Source organism: Petromyzon marinus, chromosome 71, assembly GCF_048934315.1.
Source record: "Petromyzon marinus isolate PM22_M1 ecotype Great Lakes invasive population chromosome 71, UKy_Petmar_22M1.pri1.0, whole genome shotgun sequence".
Taxonomy (NCBI): Eukaryota; Metazoa; Chordata; class Hyperoartia; order Petromyzontiformes; family Petromyzontidae; genus Petromyzon; species Petromyzon marinus.
The window spans coordinates 3,328,783-3,343,311 of record NC_133737.1 but is presented as its reverse complement, the minus strand read 5'-3'; the positions used below and the strand labels follow the sequence as shown (position 1 = coordinate 3,343,311).

Sequence of the window (14,529 nt, the reverse complement as noted above, 5' to 3'; positions counted from 1 at the left end):
TCTGGACTGGTGTCTTTTATTTAACAATGTCTGCACAGCTCCGCATTCTCTCTCTCTACGGGCAGTTCTCTCACTTTCCCGTCTGCTGCTGCACTCCATCTCCCTCTCGCTTTCTCTCCCCGTTCACGCCGCTGGCTGGCAGCGTGCCCAGAGGGGAGACGGCTTCGCTGGAGGTTCGCCACGTGGTCGTTGGCAAGGAGAGGTAGAGCGGCGATGCAGTCCGGACCCGAGGCTCCCACACCGACCCCGAGTCCTCTCCTGCCTCTGCTTATATGCCCCCCGGCGGAGCAAAGCTCTGCCTGCGGCCACGCCCTTTCGTGGAACCCTCCAGATGGTTCCAGAATATTCCCCGTAGCTCCGCCCGTTACCTTTGGCCTAGAATGAATCCCTACTCCAGATTGGATACCGGTTACCCAGCGGTGGTCGTGCAGATGTCCCCTGTAACCCCCCAGCTGGCACTCTCTCATTACACAATTAACAAAATGTCCTGATCCAAGTGTGCATGCTATGTGCCTGTTTGGCTAATGCGGTTTCAGGAAAGGGCGGTCGTGCACAGATGCCATATTTTCTGTCCGTCTGCTACAGCAGTGGTGTAGGGAATTCCAACAAGACCTACATCTCTGCTTTATTGACCTGGTCAAGGCCTATGATACCATCAGTAGGCCTGGGCTCTGGGTTGTTCTTCGTGCTTGTGGAGTCCCTGACCCTGTGCTCACGATCATTAAGGACCTTCATGATACTCTTTGGTTCTATTCGGTAAAGTCACGTAGGTAAAAAATAAAACCTTCATGATGGTGAGCGGGCCCGGGTAAAACTGCGTGGCCGGGAGTCAGAGCCATTCCCTGTACACCTTGGGGTGCGAGAGGGATGTCCTCTGGCTCCCACATTATTTAACATCTATTTTGACCACGTAGTTCGTGAAGCCTTCAATAGCTGTACCGGGGGAATCTCCATTTGGTACAGATATAATGGGAGGCTGATCGATGCCCGGGTGCGGTCAAGGGATGGCTCCCTATTGGTCAACCACGTTATGTATGCCGATGATTTGGTAATAGCTGCTCATTCAGAGGAGGAGTTGGAGACGCTGCTGCTGAGACTGGAGCGTGCCACTAAGAGATGGGGCCTTACCATCAGCCCCACCAAAACTAAGCACCTGCCTGGGTATTTTGTACCATCGGACACTCCACCCCCACAACTCCCAATCGGTCATGAGGCAGTTGTGGAGTTGAGAGTTTCCCATACCTGGGCAGTGTGCTCATGACTGTCTCCGGTTTAACAGCAGAGGTCTCACTCCGAATCAGCCGAGCGGCAATATCTTTTCATCGGTTGCATAACGCTGTGTGGAAGCTACCTGATCTGTCGCTCCGCACTAAGCTTCAGGTCTTCTCGGCCACGGTCATTCCCTCCATTCTCTATGCTTGCGAAACGTGGACCCCCTTAATGGAACATCTTCACCGGTTAGAAACATTTAGGCTAGCCTGCCTACGATCCATCCTGGGTTTAACCAGGCTGGATTGTGTGAGGAGCTCACAAATCCTTGAAAAATCTGGGCAAGGTCCCATCGGTGAGCTCCTCCGGTAGGCAAGGCTGCGTTGGCTGGGTCATGTAGCCCGCATGCCCAGCCACCGCATGCCGAAACAGCTTTTGTTCGGCCAGATCGAGGGGGCTAAACGGGCGCGGCACGGGCTAGAGAAGAGATGGAGTGATGTGGTACAGGAGGACGTGGAGCTGAGTGGACTTGCCGATGACTGGTACCAGCGGTGTCAAGATCGGCCTCTGTTGGGGAGGCTCGTGAAGGATGCTACTGGGCAGTTGGAGGCAGTCACCCTCCAACAACAACGGAGGGTGGAGGAGCGACGCTCACAACAACGAGCGGAGCGCCAGGTGGCTAAAGCACAGCAGGTTGGCACAGTAGGGGGCACAGGTGGTGCATCAACCAGTCATCTCAGTCAGTCGACCCGTGGCACCTGGGTCTGCCCCGTGACCTCCTGCCAGCGGGCGTTTGACACTTCACGTGGCCTCAAGGTGCACATGGCCTGGCACAAGCGTTGTGGTGACGTCACCGCCACTTAGTGGCGAATGGCAGTTGTTGTTGTTTGGCTAACAGATGGTTATTGGCTAATAGGACATCAATTAATTTGCGGGAAAGATTCTGTGATTAAAAGCAAAATCTCAACACAATAGTATTCCTGCGAGTTTGTAGATTCGTAACATAGACGCTTATAAATGTTTAGTGTGTTATCAACTAATTCATTCGTAAGCTTATGCAATTAATGAAAACGAATGACTTAAATACTTCTAAACGACGGTATTCATGTAATGCAATGGACAGAACAATGCTTTTCACGATCAACTAATAGTTAACACCACATTGGGATGGTAACCCTTTTCGAAAGCAAGATAACTTTTTGGAACAATATTATTAGTACCAATATGCACGTTATGTGTGTGTGGGTGTGTTGTCTTCTTGCTAACTATTGAGTTAGCGGCTTCCGAGGTGCAGTGTTCCTTGTACAGAAAACCCCTCAGGTCTCCAGCAGGGGCGCTGGGTTGGCGTGTGTCGAACACGTGGCGCTCTCGGCTGCTTCGTCAGTCTCTCTCCACCACTGGGGTGGTTGCCAAGTCAGCACGCTGGTCACGCTGTCGGCGGTGCCCGTGCTGGCAGGGATGATGGGTCTGGCTCCATCTGTGTCGATGTGCGCGATGATCCCGTCGCCAGACACCGCTCGCAGCTCGTCCTCTGGTTGCGGCGCGTCACCCCCCTTGGCACCAGACACTGTTGATCCTCGTAGACTGTGGAGCGAATTGGACAGACGCCTGTCGTCTCCCCCCCCCCCCCCCCCCTTCTTCAAGCGAGTCCTCTTCCAGTTGTCTGTACGACTCGTGCTGCACAGAGGACAAGCTACAGATCAAGTTATATTGGTCCATGTCAGTCTCTGATCCGACCCTCAACTAAACTTCACCTGTGGGTTGCGCTTTAAAGGGGCACTCACGAATAGTGGTTGCACCAGTTTTCCCTCGAAGGGTTGACTTTGATCGGAGCACAATTAGAACGATTGTCACTCTATGATCGTATGTGTTGGTTGTACACAGCGACCTCGCAACCGGGAATAGTAATGCTACAGCACTCTTCCCCACATTTGTTTTGTAATACTGCGAGAACCAGCCTTGGCTGGCAGCCTTTCTCAATGATGCAAAAACATTGATTTAAACGCTCCATGATGCGTGGCTTCTGCTCCCTATCAATTTGCCAGTCACAAGAAAATCTCCGGAGCTTGCCACTCGCAGTACTGATTTATGTTCTTGCCTTCTTGCTTACATCTGAATTTTTCACCTCTGGCTCTTTCTTCTGACAAAGGGGCAGCTGTTTTCCTTTTTAAGTCGCTTGGGCTGGTTGTTGTCCAGATGTCTTTATAACCGCCATGTTTCCGTTCACGTTTTGGGCAGCGTTCCCCACGCTCTCATCACGGGTTGGAAGGGTTAAAAAAAATTCGCCTCAGACTCAAAAAGGGGCGATCTGGCATTTAAAGTCGTGACCTATTGTGCACGGGTTTGCTTGCTGTCGCCATGTTTTCCGTCCTCTCATCACGGGTTGGAAGTTAAACAAAAAAATAATTTATATATCTTATAGCTTGGCACTGTACTACTTTACACAGTTTTGACTCAGCAAGCGACTCAAAGTACGTTTTGAGCAGCGTTCAAAGCACTCGCGTCGCGTTTTGGAATTCTTGCGTGGTATTTGATAGATTAGGGGGAGGCGTCCTCTGCATACATAATTTACTGCTACCATGTGCTGTTAGCTACTGGAACACAAAGGTGATTGGTGAGGCTCTGATCCCGTGGAATACATATTATCTTGGTCGTGTGTGATTGACATATTTCGCATTGTATCTCTTCTGAATGGCCCTAGGTCTAATACTTTCATAATCATTATTTGGTTCATGCTTAACCAAGATTTGTGGTATACCATAGTTGTTACCAAGGTTATTCCGAGGGTTTATTAACCTTTGTTCCCCGTCTGTATCGCCAAGGATTCTTGCTTCTTATTCTCAAGTTACATTTTCATGTCTTGAGGTTGAAGATATAGCTAAGCTTTTAACTTTACTGTTGTATTTAAAAAAACACCCAGTCAGCTCGTAAGGATTAACTGCCCTTGGGTGGATTTCGCTGTCGAGGGAGGTTTGTGACTCCTGCTGTTTCCGTCTTGTTTGTTTTATTGTGGGTTGTTTCCTTTATGGAGGCCTTCTCTTGAAGTCAACTGGGGATTCCCGCAGAATCTCATGAATCCCACTTAGGGTTTGCCGTTTTTATTACATTGAATGACTTCCCAAGCAGGCTTGTGAGTAATTATCCTCCAGCTGTCTTTGTGTGGCAAGGCAGGAGGCAACGGGGGAGGGGTGAGGGTGACTCACCCTTTCCGTGCCCCAGCGCTACATCCAGATCAAAATAATTACAAAAAAATTGGCAGAATCATTCTTAATATACATTTTTGGAAAAGGTATATAGACAACGTGCTCTTCAAGTGTTTGTGATGCGATATGATACCAAACTCCGAGTTGCTGAGGCGAATAAGCAAGCACCATATAAATGCTAATATTAGTATTATAACGGAGTGAATGCTTGGTAGCTTATTGGCTCTGGCTCCAAGTTAGAGACCTACCCAACCCACAGGTCAGCAAATACTAGCCGCTCTTATTCTGCAGGTTGAACCTAGGAACTGAGAGTTCAACGTCACTTTATTTTCATTAAAGGCCTGTGACAAAGGTGAATCTATTGGAGCTTCATTGTCTCAAGCTTACACATCTACCGGGTCTCCATTTGACTTTGTATTGTCTAAGAAGTCCACCCACACCTCCACTTCCACGAACTGCTGGGAGTTGCCTTGCTCTGCCTCACAGTCAGAATTCTCCTCCTGCTTCACGTTGCCTCCATCGATGTTAAGGTCCAATATTGGAGTTGAATCTTCATCTTCACATTTTATCATCACTTCTTCGCTCTTCACCATCACTTCTTCACATTTTACCTTCACTTCATCGCTCTTCACCATCACTTCTTCACATTTTACCTTCACTTCTTCGCTCTTCACCATCACTTCTTCACATTTCACCTTCGTCACTTCAAATTTCGCCTTGATACATTTCATAGTGTCCAAGCTGGAATTCACTTCTGGTTCTTTTTTCAGGAGGGATGGGCTCATTGTAGCACTTTGACTTTCACAAGTCAATTTCAGACTACACTCCTTGGGGATCTTCTGATGCCTGTGTGTTCTCTGGTGTCTATGAAGATGTGGTGAATGTGAAAACGCCTTCCCGCACACAGTGCACTTGAAGGGTTTATCTCCTGTGTGTATTCTCTGGTGTATTTTAAGATTTGACGACTCTGAAAATGCCTTCTCACACACAGTGCACTTGAAGGGTTTCTCTCCTGTGTGTGTTTTCTGGTGGCACTGAAGAACTGATGACCGTGCAAATGCCTTCTCACACACAGTGCACTTGAAGGGTTTATCTCCTGTATGTTTTCTCTGGTGCCTTTGAAGACTTGATGACCCTGTAAACACCTTCCCGCACACAGTGCACTGGAAGGGTTTCTCTCCTGTGTGTGTTGTCTGGTGTATTTTAAGATGTGCTGACTCTGAAAATGCCTTCCCACACACACTGCACTTGAAGGGTTTCTCTCCTGTGTGCGTTCTCTGGTGTTTTTTAAGTTGTGCTGACTCTGAAAATGCCTTCTCACACACAGTGCACTTGAAGGGTTTCTCTCCTGTGTGTGTTCTCTGGTGTTTTTTAAGATTTGATGACTTTGCAAATGCCTTCTCACACACACTGCACTTGAAGGGTTTTTCTCCTGTGTGTGTTCTCTGGTGGATCTGAAGATATGATGACTGTGCAAACGCTTTCCTGCACACACTGCACTTGAAGGGTTTCTCTCCTGTGTGTGTTGTCTGGTGTAGTTTAAGATGTGATGAATATGCAAATGCTTTCAAGCACAAAGTGCACCTGAAAGGGTTATCTCCCGTGTGTGTTCTCTGGTGTATTGTAAGATATGATGACTGTGCAAATGCCTTCTCACACACATTGCACTTGAAAGATTTCTCTCCTGTGTGTGTTCTCTGGTGTTTTTTAAGATTTGATGACTTTGAAAATGCCTTGTCACACACACTGCACTTGAAGGGTTTCTCTCCCGTGTGTGTTCTCTGGTGGCTCTGAAGATCTGATGACTGTGCAAACGCTTTCCTGCACACACTGCACTTGAAGGGTTTCTCTCCTGTGTGTGTTGTCTGGTGTAGTTTAAGATGTGATGAATCTGCAAATGCTTTCGAGCACAGAGTACACTTGAAGGGTTTATCTCCCGTGTGTGTTCTCTGGTGTATTGTAAGATATGATGACTGTGCAAATGCCTTCTCACACACATTGCACTTGAAAGATTTCTCTCCTGTGTGTGTTCTCTGGTGTCTTTTAAGATGTGATGACCATACAAATGCCTTCTCACACACAGTGCACTTGAAGGGGTTCTCTACTGTGTGAGTTCTCTGGTGGCTCTGAAGATCTGATGACTGTGTAAATGCCTTCTCACACACATTGCACTTGAAAGATTTCTCTCCTGTGTGTGTTCTCTGGTGTTTTTTAAGATTTGATGACTTTGCAAATGCCTTCTCACACACAGTGCACTTGAAGGGTTTCTCTCCTGTGTGTGTTCTCTGGTGGCCCTTAAGAACTGATGACTCTGTAAATGTCTTCTCACACAGAGTGCACTTGAAAGGTTTCTCTCCTGTGTGTGTTCTCTGGTGTTTTTGAAGATTTGATGACTGTGCAAATGCCTTCTCACACACAGTGCACTTGAAGGGTTTCTCTCCTGTGTGAGTTCTCTGGTGCTGTGTCAAATTTCCAGTATGATCCGTGCTATTTGCATACTGGTCGCATTCTTTCCTTATTGCACCGAGCTGCGCTGAGTGCCTTTGCTCCATCAGACCAATTCTGCAGAGGAAGTGTCAGCTGCCGACAGAAAAACATATTCACACCATCTACGTCAGTATTGAGGCACAGAGGAATTAATATATAGTCACACATGACTTACACGTCTATACTTATTCATATATTCATGATGAAGTTGAAAAGATTCCCCAATTCATCACAGGGGCTGTGAAGCCACACAATGAGAGGGAAAATGGTCATAAATGCCTGGATGCCCTAGTATCTTCAAAATGAATGTTTACCCAAAACTCAAAGCACACAATTTCGGCTATCTAGCGACAAAAGGAATATTTAAGAAAAATTCAGCTAACATAGGAAAGGGTGTGAAAGTAATACTATTTGTATTATGCAGAAATGTATAAATGAATGTTAAATCGAAACTTTGAGGTGTGAAGCCAGGGTCAGATTTGCTTGAATGCTCGGATGAACAGATCTAACTCCAGCTGCATATGTCCTGAGATATTTTCCTGACTTTCCATTCTTATAAAAAGTCCCAGAGGAAAACTAAAACAAACTATCGTTTTGATTTAACCTCCATGTTCAATAGTTAATATACATTACTGCAAATACAACCTTGACCCTGTCACACACTGGCATGGTAAAAAGGTGGTGGTATGTCCAGAACCATTCCTTGCGCCTTCATCTGCTCAGTATTAATGCTTCCTCACTTTACCATGTAATTAATTTAAGATCAATCAACATAGCAGAGGCCCACAATAAGATCTTCTTTCACTTTCACTATGTAACACATTTTTTGTCCCTGGGTAGCAAGTGTTATTTTTTAATTGGTTATTCCTAAAAAGTATTCCTCAGAAACTGTGCTTTTGTGATCAGGACTTTATGTAAAGGAATGACACAAATGCACATGTTTTCTCATTGAAAATAGGTACATTTCAAAATATCACTGTCCATTTTCTGTACTTTTGAGGCATAAGAAATTAGAAAATAACATTTACTACCCAGGAACAAAAAAATGTAGTTACACAGTGTTATTAATGGATTTGATGATTAACTTGCTTTTGTGTCCTGTTCACAAAAGCAAAGTTTATGGGGAATAATATCAATTTTCTGTACTGTTGAGGCGTAAGCAATTAGAAAATAACACTTACTACCCAGGGACAAAAAAAATATATTTTTGTTACAGTGTTATCAATCATGTTTGCTGTCGGTGATAATCAAACTAATTTTTAGTTCATAATGCAGTGAAATAACTGCACTCCAGCTCCCCACAAAGAGTAACACTTAAACACACATACATTTCACATGGATCATTAACATATTATATGAACAAAACATCCACCATTCATGACGAACTGGAAGTAACCTTATGACAATGCTAATGCCATGATAGGTGCAATTTAAGGCCATGTAAGTGTGGATTCCTTGTCAGCAGATAATGGGAATGATCCAGGTGTCAAGGGATGACTGACAGATGAAACAGCTGTGCTCCCCACTGTCTTGCTGGGTTTTAAGAACACAGCTTTCCACCCTTTAATGTGAGTGTCACTCCTCCGACCTCATCGTTGTTGCAGAGCAAATATCTCCAACTGCCCTGCAGCATACCTCACGGCCTCCTCCACAGAGGCCAATATTGACACTACTGATACCAGTCATCGGCGGTTCCTATCACATCCACATCCTCCAATCTCTTTTCTAGCCATAGCCATGCCTGTTTAGCCTCTAATATCTAGATGAACAGAAGCTGCTTGAGCATGCAGTGTCTGGGAATTCGGGATTCATGACCGAACCAATGCAGCCTCGCCTGTCAAAGAGACTCATGATTATAGTCTATATTAAGGATCTGTAAGCTTAATACAAAATAGTCTCGTTGAATCAAGGATGAATCACAGGCAGGCCAGCCTTAATTGTATAAGCCAGCACAGATGGTCATTTAAATAAGTTCATATTTTGCATCCACAGAGTAATATCTGTGGCCAAGAAGAATCACAGCTTTGTTGGTTCGTTTCTAAAAACGCTTGTCCTGGTGATGGTCGCGGTGGCAGCATGCTGAGTAGGCGGTCCAGGCCTCCCTGTCTGGTAGAGTTCCAGGGGAAGTCTATTGGGGTCATCCTTACATATATTCTATTAATATCACTGCTAGAGCCTGGTCCAGAGGTTGTGTGGTCGCCAACAAACGACTCGTGGACGCGTGACCAATGTAACCCAGTCGGGCCAGCTCAAAATGGCTACATGGTGCCATCCTATGCACCAAACATCCGTAGGATGAAGGGTGAGGGGCAGGTGCGATGCCAGTATGGCAGGAAGAGGGATGGTCTCAGGCGGGCTAGACCTTAGCGATGGACACTCACAGCTTTGTATGGAGCAAAAAAGTACAGGCACCTTCCACACAGTGTTACAGTCTAATGAAAAAATGCTGCTTGACTAATTTTAAGTGAGATTCTGACTGCCAAACCAGAGCTGGTTGTGAACACATTAACCAGGTAAGGAAGCTCCTCCACCACTTGTAGAACTGCCTGATTATTCATGGAGAGTTGAACAGGTGCAGTGTTGTATGGCATGAAATTCCCAGGCAGGTGATTTATTTTTGTGGAACATTTGCAAGGCCCCATTTCATGATGGAATTATCAAGCCACAGAACAAGATTCCCTAAATTCCATCTCATTAAGTAACCATTACCAGATCATCAGCAGATGTAACATAGTTGACCAGCAGGGAACAATCCTTTAACTATAACCAGGCGTCAATTAGCGTATCATTGTAACCGCAACAAATGTAATGGTTTTTACATGACCATTGGGAGCTTCCCAAACTACATAGTTATTGAAGATGCTATGTAATGTAATGCATGGGGCCAGAGTGAATTTCTGTCACAAGCCAAGCTGAACAGGATATGGCTTCGATTCCTGGTCACGCATCTTTAGACCATCCTGCCCAAAATAATACAAATCCTCAAATAATGTGAGCAGAGGCATAGATTTGAAAACAAATAACCCAAAGCCCCAAGCCTATTTATGGTACATATCGGCCTTAATTAAATCAAGAATGCAGAGATCTAGTTTCTGTTGAAAATCCGTACACCTCTGCTGTAGTCAATAGACAAAAAAATACAGCAGCCCCTTGCATATCGCGGAGGTTACGTTCTTGGAAATTGACGGGCGAAAGCTAAAAGCACGATATTATATAATTAAGCCTTACCGGAGTAATGGCGTTAGGTAAACTTCAACTAAAATTGACAACATCACAATTGAAATAGGTACTGTACTGTATTCCAAATAAACTAAACAATTGAAATAACATGGAGAAACCGTATACAATAAATACTCCAAGACAAGAAATAGTATAAATCTATAAAGATAAAGCAGACTTTGCGCTTGTGTAGATTTTTTTGCTAACCAAAATGCGCAAACACACCCCAAACCTTCCATGCGTACTCACAGGTGAGTTAGTGGTGTGCGTTGCACTATTTTTATCTTACCTACTCACCTTCAACACCTGTAGTACCACCTGTACACTCCAACCCCTCCCGCTCCTCACCTCCCCCCTCTCTTTCTCTTGCCATGTGTTAAAGCCCGGGAGCATTCTCACTACTTACGGTTTTCCACACATGCAAACACATTATGACATTTCATATCCTACAATTCCACGCACTCACCATAACATAAGTGTCTCCACTGCACTGCTATATTTGTTCTCATATTTACCACGTTATCCTTCCCTATTATCAGCCCTGCGTTTTTGCCGCCAAATTTATCCACTTCCGGCTCCTTACTGTCCTCTCTGCACGTGCCCGGCTCGCCTCTAAAACAAACTGCAATATTTATTTTAAAAAAATAGGTACTATTCTAAAATATTTACATCTACGTACCAACACTACCGACCTCCTTCTACATAACATAAATGCTATACAACAGCTACGACTAAATACATCAAGTCTACATCGCCTGGTAAGGAATAAAAAGCATGCAAATACATGCAATAGCGTTCAAATAATGATACATGTACACAGACCACCACACACATACTATTAATACCAACAACAAGCACTACAAACAGTTACTTTGTTCCTTTGCGGCTATGGCTTCACATTCCTAAAACGATTACACATTCAACTATCATTTCCTTAATCTCTATACAGCATTCACACACACACTCACTATTTACTCTTTTTCATTATTAACTTTGACCTCCACCTATGCTCCTCGCGGAAAACGTGCGCTTCTCTTCACCAAAGCCAATTACAATATCATGGGACATCCTTTGCCAGTACCAAAATACGAGAATAGGTTTCCCCCTTTTTTTTCTGGCAACAAACAGGTGTTAAGTTATTAGAACACCAAACTGAAACCTTTTTACGAGGAATCATGTCTGCATTAACCACAAAACTTGTGGTCAGAATGCAAAAAAAACATACTCTTGATAGTATATGCATTGTTAAATGCAATTTCAACCGAGAAGATGGATTCTGGCTTAGTAACCATTGGAAAGATGTTATAAACCATTTCGGTTCTTAATTGATTGTATTTTACGGTGACCTTCAGACCGCAGCCCTTTTGCTGGCATTGCCTCTTAATACCTCTCACACCACGGTCAATGGTATGGTTTATAACATGTAGTATTAATAGTATAACATTGCAATGTTTAACATAACTCATAAGGCAATATATATCATTGTAATTGCATAGTGAATATACAGCAGTGTGGTATATAGTTGGGTTCATAGAATAAAAGATAGTGTAATGTCACAAGTCTAATATTCAATTTCGATTAATATTATTATTGTGTTATTTTATTTGAGCAATTTATTCTTTTATTCTCATTCTACGTGACTTTACCGAAAGAACCAAAGAAGAAGTCTAATATTTTATAGTTTAAAGTATAGGGTAGTGTAAAGTAACGCATTGTATAATTCAAAGGTGGAATTTGTCTATGGATATGATGTTATACCATGTAGTTTAGATTGGAAGCTATAATATTGTATTATATAGTAGTCCAGTTTATAGCATAGTCATAGGGCAACTCAGGACACAGCAGCGCACCTTGGCTGTTTATCTTGTTTTTCTTGTCTGTATTTCCAGCCCCCTCCCTCCTCCGCTCCGGAGTTGGTGCTGGTAACATGCAAAAACAAATTTTAACTCCGCCCACACAGCTTAATAGACGCGGTCCATGCTTGACAGCGTTCATTCAAGCTCTGTCTTCACCTGAAGGAGGCCACTTGTGTTGTGGCCGAAACGTCGTGAGAATTTTATTGTTTTCTTTTTATTATTTTATTTCCATTCTACGTGACTTTACCGAAAGAACCAAGAAGATATATGCATTGTCTTTGAAATCAATTGGCCCACACCATACAGCTTTCTTTTGAAGCCTAGTCTCAAAACGGTGTTAGACCAGAGGACGCCAAAAGGCGTACAGCACAAAGACAAGCATTATCAGAGTAATGCGAGCTCGGGGTGAGCAACTACATCATGTTTTTGTTTGCATTCTGACCACAGGTATTGTAGTTAATGCAGACACGATTCCTTGTAGAAGTTTTTTTTTGTTGCCAGAAAAAAGGGGAAAAAACCTATTCTCCTATTTTGGTACTGGCAAAGGAGGTCCCATGAAATAGAAGATATAACTCATGCTTCAAAATTACATGTTTTGACACCAACCAATTCATCCCGACATCTGGCTACATGCCCACATTTAAAGTGCAGGGCCAGGTACATAAACGCATTGGCAGTCTGCTGCCACTACCTAATGACCAACCTACATTACCACAGATCTACTTGGATGTCTGACAATACTAGACAGGCTCACCAGCATTGCAAAAAATGTTATCAACACCAAGATGCAAGTCATTGCTGTGGCAAGACATGCTCCATAAGAAAAACTCTTCATGTTCACAGTTTCAAGTGTGCCATAGAGAAGATGACTTCAGAGTACAATGTTGTCATTCATGCCGACTAAACTCCAGTTGGTCAACATGAGTGCCGCTTAAATGCACTCACATCTGAAGTCGCTGTCATGATGACTGCTGAACAACATGTCCCTCAAGGCATCGTCTTGCAACTGAGGAACAATACACTAAACAAAAATGAAACAACGATCCTATGATGCTTTTCAATGTCTACATATTTTCTGGCAAGGTGATGATGGTAACAATTTCCTACTTCGCCAAAGTGACCCAGCAACAGGCTTGTCAACACAAAATAAGATTTCCGCCATGGACTTCTTTGCCTTCAGTATCATGGTGCGAAAAGCCAGCTTCGATCTCTTCTTGAAATGCAAAGAGCTCTTCCACCAATTTGCTGTCGACATGTATGCCAAAATTGAAGCTTCATTCGATTAAACCCACCAGATAGAAAAACATCCAACATTGTCTATGAAACTCTCCAAGGGCAACGAATTTAAAAGCCGTCTTACGGATATATATTTGGAGTTCGCGTGTCTCTCTCCCCGTGGTCGCGTGGATTTTCCTCCGGATACTCCGGTTTTCCCCTCCACATTTAGAGTCAACATCACCACGCGTTTAGAGTATTTGACAGATATGCATTTAAACACGTTGATAAGACACTTTGTTGTGGGCAGGTCGCTTCTGAAAAAGAGCGGTATAGCAGCTCAAGTAGGCTATGCCTGGTGAAATAAAAAAAAACTGTATAAATATTTAAAAGAAACAAAGTTTCAAAGTAGTGAGCCAGGTGAAGACAAATTAAACTTCAGCAGAGAATTAAAGCAAATGCAATCAGGCGAGGGCAGGAGGCAAGGCCCCGCGTTGTAATGTTCCAACCTGGACATCGATTCCATAGTCGCTGCTACTCAATTAATATCCCTACGAGAGAGAGAAGGAGCGAGGCTCTACCTGGGTAAACAACAACAACCACAACAACAACCACCACCACGATGTGAACTTCTCACCTCGGATCTCAGTGAGCGCGCGCGCAGTGCAGCAGCTTCCTGGTATCTTGTGACGTCCGCGGCAGCAGGTGACATGACGTCACTTGCGGGGTTCAAGACATAATCCCCTCCCCCAATGAGCAGCGATGTAATTAAATAAATTTTGTTAAATTTCGATTTAAAGCTTTCGTGACTGCAATGATTCATCTTCCTTGGTTCTTTCGGTAAAGTCACGTAGAATGAGAATAAAATAATAAATTGATAAAATAAAATAACACAATAATATTCTCACGACGTTTCGGCCACAACACAAGCGGCCTTCATCAGGTGAAGGGACGAGACTGTCTGGGAGGACAGCGCTAGAGTGAAAGAGCCACGTTCAGATCACGACCTTTAAGCTGTGTGAGAGGAAACAAAGCGCCTTGACAAAGGAATTAGCATATAATTTAGCATTGAAATGGCTGAGTGATTAGCTTGTGACTGGTCACAGAAATAGCTATGTTAAAAGTTAAAGCATACACATCCTCAGAGGCACCCCTTGATAAAGGAATTAGCATAGAATTTAGCATTGAAATAGCTAAGTTAAAGCATACACATCCGCAAAGGCACCCCTTGACAAAGGAATTAGCATAGAATTTAGTATTGAAATAGCTGAGTGATTAGCTTGTAACTGGTCACAGAAATAGCTACGTTAAAGTCAGAGCATACACATTCACCGAGGCAC

At 43.9% G+C, this 14,529-nt stretch overlaps 1 protein-coding gene across 2 annotated transcripts; it reads right to left on the bottom strand.

Annotated features, from left to right (window-relative positions):
* LOC116957222 (uncharacterized) lies at positions 1-14,127 on the bottom strand. 2 transcript variants are annotated; one of them, XM_076055387.1, is made up of 3 exons: positions 13,827-13,940; positions 11,969-12,037; positions 1-6,992 (listed from the first exon to the last, which is right to left on the bottom strand). In XM_076055387.1, the coding sequence occupies exon 3, from the start codon at positions 6,962-6,964 to the stop codon at positions 4,796-4,798; it is 2,169 nt and encodes a 722-aa protein (XP_075911502.1). In that variant the 5' UTR covers positions 6,965-6,992; positions 11,969-12,037; positions 13,827-13,940; the 3' UTR covers positions 1-4,795. The 2 variants fall into 2 exon arrangements, with proteins under 2 accessions (XP_075911502.1, XP_075911503.1); XM_076055388.1 differs by lacking the exon at positions 11,969-12,037 and having other exon boundaries at positions 13,827-14,127.
* Positions 14,128-14,529: the final 402 nt, after the last annotated feature.